The sequence below is a fragment of the Pundamilia nyererei genome, unplaced genomic scaffold (assembly GCF_000239375.1).
Source record: "Pundamilia nyererei isolate P.nyererei 1_Seehausen unplaced genomic scaffold, PunNye1.0 scaffold00169, whole genome shotgun sequence".
Lineage (NCBI taxonomy): Eukaryota > Metazoa > Chordata > Actinopteri > Cichliformes > Cichlidae > Pundamilia > Pundamilia nyererei.
In genome coordinates this window covers 922,480-934,107 of record NW_005187570.1, presented here as the reverse complement: position 1 = coordinate 934,107, position 11,628 = coordinate 922,480, and the positions used below count along the sequence as shown (strand labels likewise).

Genomic DNA, 11,628 nt, shown 5'->3' with positions numbered 1-11,628 from the left:
GAAAGTACCTTTGAGCAGTATTGCCTGATCCTAGACCCTCTGTTGTCCATGTGTTGCAAATTCTCTTGTGATAACAATGTGTGTAGTTTTGCTCTCCCGTCCAGGACCTATTGAATTTTGCTCTTAGCTGGGCTTGGGCCTTCCTCCCAGTTTTTAATAATTAGGGTCAACACACCCTGTGTCTTCCTGCCAAACAGTAGATCAAGGGGGAACCTACCCAAATGCAAACAACCGAGGGTCTAACCAGCAATCCCAGTTGTGCTCATCCTCGTAAATGAACTTCTGAATCATGGACTTTGAAATCTTATTCAGCTGCTCGACCAGCCTGTCAATCCGAGGGTGATAGATGCTGATGCAAACATCTTTAATGCCCAGTAATTCATACTGTTCTTTTAGTGTGGGAGACATGAATGCCCTGGTCAGACAGTATCTTTTTTGGGATGCCGACTTGGGTAATTACATGAAAGAGCACCTTCGTCACACTCTTTGCAGGAATGGAGTGCAGGGGCACTGCTTCAGGAGATCCCATTACATAGTTCACTAGAAATGTTGTAAAGCAATATCCCCAATTTAAATAAAAAAGACTAAATGTGTGTGACGTGGTGTGGTCTGTGGCTCAGCTGCAGGAGAAGGATGGGGCTGTGGGTTTAGGGGCAGTGCCAGGGGAGACTCCAGGGGAGTGTTTCTAAATGTTGGGGCTTCAGAAAATCAACACAGTGTCAAGCACCTTATCCACAGAGAAAGCTAAAAATAACTACACTAAAATAAACCAACCAGAATACAAATGTAAATAAGCAAGAACTAAAAAAGAGGAGTCACGATATAAAGGAGTTTAAAAATCTAAAACAAACAAACAAACAGAACATCAAATAACAAGACTTCAGTAACAAAAACCCCTCAAAATTGGACCAAAGCCCAGGACCATATCAAGTTTTGACTTTAGAGCTTGTTAGATTTGCACAGACTCTTTTTTTTGTGTTTTGTACTATATTTCCATGTCTGTTTGCACGTCGCTGCACCTATTCCCAATTTTCAAAAAAACGAGAAAAAGGGTGGCTCAAGACCTTTGTACAGCACTGTAAAATGACATTAATTCTATCTAAGACCTACCACATTAATGAAACATCCATTGTTTTTAATAAGCTGTACAAACAATAATGGTCTGGAATGTATTAGACAAAGTTGTTCACAGAACACAAGGACATAAACCTACAAACACAGAGGCCCACACAACACAACACAAAGAACAAGTTCTTCTTCATATTAAGTCAAAATCAAAACCTAAGAAGTAGAAACCTTCACGGATCACATCAACTCAGTGGTTAAAAACAAAGTTTAGGGAGGAGGATACCAAGGATAATGGGTTACCATTCCTGGACAGTGTTGTGCTCATTGAAGAGGATGAAAGCCTCAACATTGAAGTTTACCAGAAACCCACACACAAGACAAGCGCCTACTCTTTAACTCCCACCACCCAACAAAAGTCCAATGGCAGCACATTTCTCTTGTCCAGATCAGGCTGGCTGTTCCACCTGATCACGCCCCTCCAGATCTAGCTGTCATTGTCATTGAAGTCTGTCGATACGAAGTGTGGCATCATCCAGAACCCCACCCAGCAACTCCAAGAAAGTTGAGTACTCTGAACTATTATTCAGCACAAGAAAACAAACCTTTTGTCTACTCGGAGAAAGCAGGAATACCCACTCTTGCCCACTGCCTCTAAGGGACACTTGAGACTGAGTCCAGTCCCTTGCCAGGAGCCTGGTTCTGGGGCCATTTTCAATATCAAGCCTAAATAACTTTGGAAAGAAATTGGACTCAAAAGGATTAAAAATGTGTATGGTATGTTAATAAAGATTTACAAAAATGTTCAATCCACACACAAATACAAAGCAATTTAACCACATGTAAACTATTTTGCAAATGCATGCACCTAAACATGAATAACTATGGATCATTTACACATAATTTATGAAGTTCAACTTCACATGATTTTCACTTTCAAAAAGCTTTCCGTGCATCTAGATGTCTAAACTACCGTGCATGTAACATCCTTCTCACTTACAACCTTAAATACGAGTGCACAAATTGCACAGGTCACATGCCCACGTGGGGACGAATTTCATGCTGCCAGCTTCACACAGACTCACAAATGTAAGCTGCGTTCAAGATCTTGCTGTCATCTGGCCTTCTTCTAAACAGAACTCTACTGGAAAACATAGATTTACCAATTACAGACACTACACAGTACCCTGTGAAGGTTGATATATATAGTTTAAATAAGCTGATGCTGTGGATGATAATGTATGCATTTATAACCCTTTTGAGCCAAAATTCTCTCCATAGATAACCACCTTTGTGTGTCTGCTTGGCCTGATTGACACTGTTGGCGTGTGTCTGATGACAGAATGTCGAACTTTCTTTGTAATACTTGGTATGAGTGAGACTTTCCAACTCAAAAGTTCAGGAAGGAAATTAGTATGAGTTGAAATTTTTTTTATGTCAGGTGACAACTAACTATGTCTTTCAGCTGTTAAAGCGCTACCTGCAACAAACTAATTTCTCAGATTCTCTTAGGTTAATTTATGCTGGCAGTTATTGGCTACACATGCTGGTTGGAGACAGGAACCAGATCAGGTTTGAGTCCACTGCTATGCTGGCTGGGTTGAGGACTCTTATCTCCTCCCTGCAGTCCTCCAATCATGGAGCCAAGGGTACTGCAGCTGCTGCTGTAGGTCTCCATCTGAGCTGCCATTCTCTTGCCAGGTTTGTCTTTCGGTGGCTGTGGCGAAGTTTGGTTCATGAGAAGAGACACTGGAGTGGTAGCCTTCTCGGTCAGACTCTGCACTGTCACTGATGACTGGCATAAGTACACATGGAAGGTACATTCATATTAGAAAAGATACATAGCTTTTTACACAATTCGATATGATTGTTATTCATCATAGTCGGTTTTAGTTTAGTTGTTTTTATTAACATAACACCGGAAGAGGGTTACAAGAATACCATATGACCAATCATATAACTGTCCCACTCTCATATTTTATGTTCCCATTAGTCCCAGTATATACTAAACATTAGCACTGTTTTCTGTAATCTGCCTGTAACACTCTTTTTCCACATTAAAACCAACGATTTGTGAAAAACAAGGTTGGGAAATTTTCTGATCAATTTATAATGCGTACAAAATGCAATGTAGACAACAAAAAATAACATTAAAAGTATGTTTGTGATTATGGTGCTGTGGGGATATATTAATTCATTGCACCAGACTGCTACTGGCAGCAATACTGACTATGAGGTGAATCATGTACTTGCTATTAGATGATAGAGCTACACTATCTGTGTCATATAAGTGTCAGTAAATAAAATTATGTTAAATGTTTTTGCTCTCATAAATGTATTCAGTTCAATGCGTTTTTTGAAGCTTTTTAGCTATTCAATACAATTCAATTAAAATGTATTGATGCAGTGCCAAATTACAACAACAGTTGCCTCAAGGCGCTTCATATTGTAAGGTCAAGACTCTACAATAACACAGAGAAAACAGAGAAAACGCCAAGAATCATATGATCCCCTATGAGCAAGCGCTTTGGTGACAGTGGAAAGGAAAAACTCCCTTTTAACAGGAAGAAACGTCCAGCAGAACCAGGCTCAGAGTGTGAGGGGAGGGAGCCGAGTTGGTTAATATGGAGAGCCAGAGATGAATAACAATTAAGAATGGGGGAGATGAAGAGTGGGGCACAATGAGTGAAAAAGGGTGAGCAAAAAAGAAACAGTCAGTGTATTGAGCTAAGAGAGGATTCAGCCCTGGCTATATCAACAAGGAAAGTCTGAAGCCTAATCTGAAAAGTAGAAAGGGTTCTGTTCTATTGGTGTGATGCAACAGTATGAGGTCTTTAGATTAAGATTCTATTCTGATGTTAAACATGGGCTAAAGAGGCAGGCCCAGGGAAGGCCGTCATCACACCGGGCAGTAATTGTGTAAATGGCCTGTATTTGTATAGCGCTTTACTAGTCCCTAAGGACCCCAAAGCACTTTATACATCCAGTCATCCACCCATTCACACACTGGTGGCAAGCTACATTGTAGCCACCCTGGGGCGCACTGACAGAGGCGAGGCTTCCTACCCCGACCACCACCAGTAGGCAACAGGTGAAGCGTCTTGCCCAAGGACACAACGACTGAGACTGTCCAAGCCGGGGCTCGAACTGGCAACCTTCCAATTACAAGGCGAACTCCCAACTCTTGAGCCATGATCTACCTCTCCTATTTCAGCAGGTGCCAGGACCTGAAGAGAGGAGGTAAGCAGTGAGCAGGAAGTAGCACCAGAGATGAGTTGGGAAGCCGGATACTGCCGGCCTGCATGTGCCAAAGTGTTTGTGTGCAAAACAGTAATAAAAGAAACCGTACTTCACCGTGACCCTCTGGCTGTGTGTGATGTCCTTAGTGCTCCAGCTGTGCCCAAAGCGAATCTGCGTGATGACGGATATGTGACCTGCACAACTGGTGGAGGCACTAGCACAAATGGTGGTGGAGCTTGCGATTATGCACTGGGAGCAGCCAGTGGCCACCCATAAAAAACACGTAGAACCAGTCCGAGAGCCAGACAAAGGTACCTCCCACAAAAGAGGAGGCCCAGTTAGTGAATATGGTGGTCCTGGAACAATTCATGGAGGGGCTCCCAGCGGGAATGGCAGAGTGGGTCTGCTGCCACCAGCCCTTGGATCTGGCGGTGACCCTGGCCAACGATCACCTAGCAGCACGGCCAGGGTCTCTAAGGGAGCTCCTGCAGCTGGAGGTTGGGAGCCGGGCAATTTCAGCCCCGAAGAGGAGGTTCCGGAGCATGTCTCAAGCTTGGCTATAGTTACTGCAGCTGCTGAACCGGATCCGCATCCCCTTCTGTTTCCACCCCCTTCTTCTGCTGATGCGACTCTGATTTGATTTGATTCAATTCAGTTTTTTACTCAGAAATATTATAATTATGATTTTTTATGAGTACATATCCATATTTTTATATCTATGTATAAAAGCAAAGCTGACACTTGTGAAACTTCATCAGAGGTGGGTGTACCCCTCTTCTTGATCTATAATAGCTGGGATAGGCTCCAGCCTAACTGTGAACCTGAATTGGATAAGAAGAAGATGGATGGTTGGATGGATGGAAAACACTGACACACACTGGAAGATGTGTTGCATTGGAATAGGAAAGAGCTTAGAAAAAGTGCTTAAGCAAATGGGTGTGAATGGGTGAATGAGGCAAGTTGTGTAAAGCACGTTGAGTGCTCAGAGTAGAAAAGCACTGTATATTAATGGTATATTTAGCATAAGTCAATGAGAAAATAATGCTAACATCTGGAACGAGATTGTAACATGCTTTTGAGAACCAGTTTTCATTAGCTTGGTGGTTACACTGTGGGTTAATTGGTGTAATACCCACGTGACACAATTGCAGTAAAACATATACATACAGAACACAAACATAAAAATATCAAAACAAAATTGTAATACATTGATGAAAATGTAAATTTATAGACACCTACAGTTGGTCAGGGAAGATGTAATACAGAAATAATGGGGAAATATTAGTATGAACCTGTTTTTATACAACAAATGAATGACTACAGTGCTATTCACAGCAGAACAAACATTTAAGGCTCAGTGTTAAACTATGTAGGACAAAAGCTGGAGGACATGCACGGATGCTTCTCTAAAGGAACATATTCAGAATATTAAAGCACTTTAACTCACATTGCTCACAGATACCTGGCTCCCTGCTAACATTTTCTTCTTTCTGGCCATGTTGGGATTCCAGTGGCAAACCAGACTGTCATTCTGCACGCTGTAGTTCTTGTGGCCAATCAGCCAGTATGTATACATTTTGCCCTTACCCTGGCAGGAGAAGACCACGCGTGAAAAAGGAGCAATGACAAGGTACTGTTCACCAAAAAAACCAAAATGAAAACTAAGCACTGCATATTGTTTGTGTATATGTGGAAATTTTAAGAAATCTCTTAAAGTAGACTTGTGTTGAACATGAAGTAAGAAAATGTTTTATAAAAACTTGGACTAAAGACTCTTTAACAAACATAAAATTTCCACCAAATTTCACTTTTTTGTCTTTTAATTTAAATTTGGGAACGTTCTTAAAATAAATAAAATAATATTAATGATAACATATTATGGCATAGCTGGAAATTATTTTACCTTAATCTCAATCTCTCCACGAAGCTGCAGCTCATAAGCATTGTCTTTGATCAGAGCCAGGTATGCTTCTGAACTGATGTGGATTTTCTGAGCTGGCATAAAGAAAAATTAAAATCAACAGACATCATGTAAAGATTTAAGCTTTTCTAGATTTGTATTTGTATATTTGTGCAAGAAAGATCCAAGAAAGCTGTTTTTGGTACCAAATTCCAATACAACACATACAGTCTATTTAGTTTCATTTCATGTCCACTATATTGTGCTATATTGTGTGTGCTAGTGTATACTGGGACTAGCTGCACATACGCAGGCTGGTTGATTCCATTCTAGAGGCTGTGTTGACGGTATCTCCAAATAGACAGTATCTTGGCATCTTGTAGCCCACTATTCCTGCCACACATGGACCTGCATCGCAGGAGAAAAAGAAGCAACACTTTACAATCTTCTAAAAAAAAACCTTTAGCACTAAACATTCAGAATATTCATCAATGGAAGAAGATTGGGGAAAAAAGCAACGACATATCAACTGTAATTTTTGTAAAATGTGTGGTGGTGGGGTGTGGTTTGTGGCTAAGCTGGGAGGGGTGGTGCCAGGGTGCCAGCCATCACCTAATTGTGCCTTTCCTATTTTACACAATAGGACACTGGGAGTGAGGGGCGTGTGGAGACAGGAGAAAAGCTGCAAGCAGCAGTCAGAGTGACATTAAAGTGGCTAAAAGAAAGCATGAGCGATATGCCTGAGCGACGGCACACACTAACCAACCTATGGCTACATGCATTGCCCAACTCACGGGAACTCATGCAAACGCCACGACACTTCTGCCGGGTGGATCTTCTAGGCGGATGGTGTGTGTTCTGTGGATGGGCTAAAATCAGAGAATTTACACTGGATGATAAAGTACTTGTATTACTCTCCTTATCCAAATGAAAGTTATTTGCCAAGTGGCAGGGACCTTTTGTGGTCATGCAGTGAGTGAGGGATGTTGACTATAAAGTGGTGCATTCGGACAGGGGTGGAGCAAAACACATATAGCACCCCCACCCCCTTAAAGCATGGAGAGAGACAGAAACTGTATCTCTGGGGAACCTGGTGAAAGACCGTTGTGATAACCATCTCACGCTGGTTCAGACAACAGCGTTTTCCAGATGCATTCTCTCACTTGCCCATTCACACCACACTCACCACTTTGAAACTCACCCAGGTATAACACTGTGTTCATGGTCCTACAGATTATCTGTACATAAAAGACAAGTAGTTCAGAAGGAACTGGCTGTAATGCTGGAGATGAGTGTAATAAGAGAGCTGCACAAAGACGGCTCTATATGCTCGTGCGCAGACTAAAACAAAGTGAATGAGGTGTCATTGCTTATCCCATGACGCAGGTTTTTACAAGATTGAATTAATGCTGAATAATGCTTAAGGAGCTATAAAAACTGTGTAAATCCACAAACAATGTGGACAACTTGAAATTGTTTGAAGAGTAAGTGTATACTGTATGCAAACTAAAAAGCACTCAAACACCTGGATATAGGCTTTGCATCTAAGAGCTACTAAGTGTTATTGAGTTTACCTGATGTCTATCATCTCCAATAAATTTTGTGGCTTTGTTCTGATGGTACACAGTTAAAGCTCCGTGAGGATGCCAACATTTCTATGTTTAAGATTTTCAACAGAATCGTCCTCTGAGGATTGTGAATTGTTGAGGATTGTTGCTTTTTAATGCCATTTTTATATTGTTAAGCACTTTGTGCAGCATCGGCTGTTTGAAATGTGCTATATATATATAAACTTGACCTTGACCTTGAATATCCAGGAATCGTAATCTGATATGGTTCCTTTACTAGATGGTACTTACCACAAAGCACCTGACCAAGGTCACTGTAGTGATTCACATTTTTATCAATCCCCACGCAGATTCAAATTTTCTATAACACAGAAAACATCTGCTGTATCTTAATAAATTCCTCTGACCTGTGTGGATGCCAGCTCTGAGCTGAAGCCTCTCATTGGGCATGTGAGGAATGGAGACCTGTCTGACGGCTGCTACCAGATCCAGAGCCATCTTGGCAATTTCATCCACATGTCTGTCTCCGTTCCTTTCAGGTAGGCCGCTCACCACCATGTATGCATCTCCTATAGTCTCCACCTGGATTAACAGATTTTTAGAACTACATAAAATATACAACCTACTCATGTCTAGGAAAATGCCGGGATCGGTGTGGGATCGACTCGTCTGATTTATATATTTTGCAATACCATATTTTCCGCACTATAAGGCGCACTTAAAATCCTTTAATTTTCTCAAAAATCAACAATGCGCCTTATAATCCAGTGCGCCTTATGTATGAATTCTGGTTGTGCTTACTGACCTCGAACTGATTTTATGAGGTACACGGCGCTCAAAAATCTGGCAAAAATGTTTTAGTACGACTTTGGTAAGCTACGAAGCCGCACCGCTTGATGGATTGTCGCAGCATTACGGCTACCGTAGTCAGGAGCCTAGCAGAGTAATCTGGGTCCAAACTCTGCTTCAGGTCCCAAAGTCAAACAAACACTGCAGCATCACTGAGAGTTAAAAAACTGTCTAAATTCTTTCATCTTTAACAAAATGATCAGCTATGCTGCTTTACCAGGTGTAACAATTAAGTTTAACATCCAGGCATCCATGAAAACAGAATTTATTATACTTAACAGAGTTAGCAGGAAGTTAGCTCGCTAGTTTCCACCTAAACATGATATACCATGTTCTGACTGAGAGATTTCTGAAAATTTCTGCTATCACTTAAATGAAGGACCCTCCAGCAGGAACAGAAGATGAAGAAGAAATGAAGACAGAAAACTAAACAGCAGTGATGTTTGTAGGGTTAATGAAGTTGGGCTAGCTGGTATATAATGATATACACAGCTATGTTAGCATAGCATATACACAGTGAAGCTGGAGGATGAACGCTAACTTTTTTCCACTCGATAAAAGTTAACGTGAGGGTTCCCGATGGTTAGAGACAAATGCAATCGCATGGCAGGATGCTGTAAATGGACCAAACTTCAGTCAGGAGAACAACTGAGAAAATCCATCCACAATACGAGGTTAGTCATTAATATACTGCAACGACATTAGGAATCGATGGTATGGAAGTGGAGGAAGCAAGAAGAATGAGCTGAGTAAAGTTTGACTAATCTGACTGTTTTGTTTCGTTTAATGTGCCTTATAATCCGGTGGAGAGAGAGGTGGTCAGATTGTCCCAGGTGGGGTAGGGGTGTCGCTTTGCAGGTTTACTTGATGTTACTGTACACACGCTCCAGTATCCTGTGCCCCTGGTAGGACGCTTAACATGATGGTGGAATTTCGAGTTTACTGATTTCAAACATGGCTTATTAAAATCCCCAGCAACGATAGGGATGCCCTCAAGCTGGTCTCTCTGCTGTTTACTAATGATAAGTTTTAGGTGATCCCTTACCAGAGTCTTTGTTGCAGTCCTGGCGGTGAAACATCAGATATTTGTAGATGGAGCCAAGATTCAGTTATAATCAGTAGATAACACGCCCGGACAAAATGGTTGTAGTAAATCTTTGATTGTAGCTCTTCCATTTTGTTTGTGTGGGATCTGTCGTTAGTTAGGAAGATGAATGGAAGCAGGGGTTTGTGTTGCTGCTTTTGCAGTTGGACACGATAGCCAGCTCTGCATCCCAGCTTTTTATTCCTCTCCTGCCATCTCTTGCTGTTCCTGACAATAACCGATGGAGCTCCTGGTGGTCTTGCAATCCTGATGGATACTGTGGGTCCAATCCAAATAAAGTCTAGCTTCAGGCTGAGGTCAGTGTCTATCAGTTCCTGACTACTGAAAGTGATCAGTGCATTGCAGGAACTAGCAATGAAAAAGCATAAAAAACACAAAAAGAAAAGTGCTGCAGCACGCGTCCGTTTGCATTTCAATCTTTGAATTTAGCTTATTTGAAACTTTAGTAGGATATAAACAAGGTACCCTAAAGTCCAAGTTTGTGGTGAGAGTAGGCAACAGTGAAATACTGAAAATATTCTTTGAGACTAGCTTCACACTGGAGTACTGCATTCCAAGTGAAGTATCACAATGACAACTATGTGACAAAGTACCAACATCAGGTCAGAATCAAATCACTGAGCTATGACCCGTCCATATTTGCGAACTTAGCAGAGGAACTTTATAGCATTCTCCTGTTGTATGGCGACACTTTCACATCATCTGGTATGCAGCCAGTCTATGATAAGAGCAAGACAATAGCATTTAACGCAGATGAAGAACTGATTCTATGTGACAGTCTTGTAACTCTTGGAGAAAAAAAAGTTTAAAAATGTCAGAGGTTTCATGTATCTTGGTGTAGTGCAGCTGCAGGGAAGGGGTACAGCAGAGGGTTCAGCAGCAGTTCTAGGCGCACAGCCACAGTGTGCCAGCCACTATTTTAACTCAGTAAAATGCTGAGACCGGTCATGTTCAGAGAGTAAGGACAGCAGCAGTGGAAGAACGCTGGAGGAAAAGCTGCAAGTGAAGCACACGTGTAAAACAGTAATTGTGAGAATAAACACGACCTGTTCAGTTGAAACTGAGAGTCTGAAGCTGGATGGTGGGTTTCCCATGACCGTGGTGTTACATTGGCACCCAACTGTGCCTATCACACAAGATGCAAGGGAGCCCGCCAACATGCACCAACAGCAAGAGACAGCACCACAGCAGTAACTGGAGACGCTGCAGGCCCAAGCCGAGCAGCACACACAGGTAATAGGAGAAATAAAATAAAAGTAAAGTTTATTTATTAAGCACTTTTCATAGACAGGCAGTCACAAAGCGCTGTACACAAAGGTTAAAATAAACAGAACGTTTGGTAACAAAATCAACAATACAGTCAATACAAAAGGTTGCATATAAATAAAAATGTAAAATTGAAAAAGGCGTTGATCAACAGAACTTCTGTTTAAACAAAAGTTTTAAACTGCTTTTTAAAGAATCCACAGAGTTAACCAAAAGTAGTTGTGGTGGTCGACTGTTCCACAGCCTTAGTGCCACAGACTGAAAGGCTGGAGGATTTGTGGCTCCGTACCTGTTAATCCTGCTGAAGGGTCCGAGGAACCTCTTCATTCATCTTCTGTTCCTGCTCGAGGGTCCGAGGAACCGCTCCAGCCATCTGTCTGGAGAGTCAGAGGAACCATTTCTGTTCCTGCTGAAAGTCCCGAGGGGTCGCTCCAGCCGTCTTCTGTTCCTGCTGGAGGGTCCGGGGGGTCGCTCCAGCCGTCTTCTGTTCCTGCTGGAGGGTCCAGGGGGTCGCTCCAGCCGTCTGTTCCTGCAAGGGGGTCCGAGGAACTGCTTCAGCCATCTGTCTTCGCTGGAGGGTCAGGGGAACCGCTTCAGCCATCTTCTGTTCCTGCTGGAGGGGCCGGGGGGTCGCT

At 42.2% G+C, this 11,628-nt stretch overlaps 1 protein-coding gene across 1 annotated transcript in view; it reads right to left on the bottom strand.

Moving 5' to 3' along the window:
* Window positions 1-2,602: 2,602 nt before the first annotated feature.
* LOC102204154 (atrial natriuretic peptide receptor 1) overlaps window positions 2,603-11,628 on the bottom strand; it is a 38,547-nt gene continuing 29,521 nt past the window's right edge. The window contains exons 5-9 of the mRNA XM_005745912.1: window positions 8,181-8,355; window positions 6,515-6,613; window positions 6,209-6,300; window positions 5,753-5,893; window positions 2,603-2,860 (exon numbers count right to left, since the gene is read on the bottom strand). Coding sequence (XP_005745969.1) covers window positions 2,603-2,860; window positions 5,753-5,893; window positions 6,209-6,300; window positions 6,515-6,613; window positions 8,181-8,355 — 765 coding nt within the window. The remainder of the gene's footprint in view (window positions 2,861-5,752; window positions 5,894-6,208; window positions 6,301-6,514; window positions 6,614-8,180; window positions 8,356-11,628) is intronic.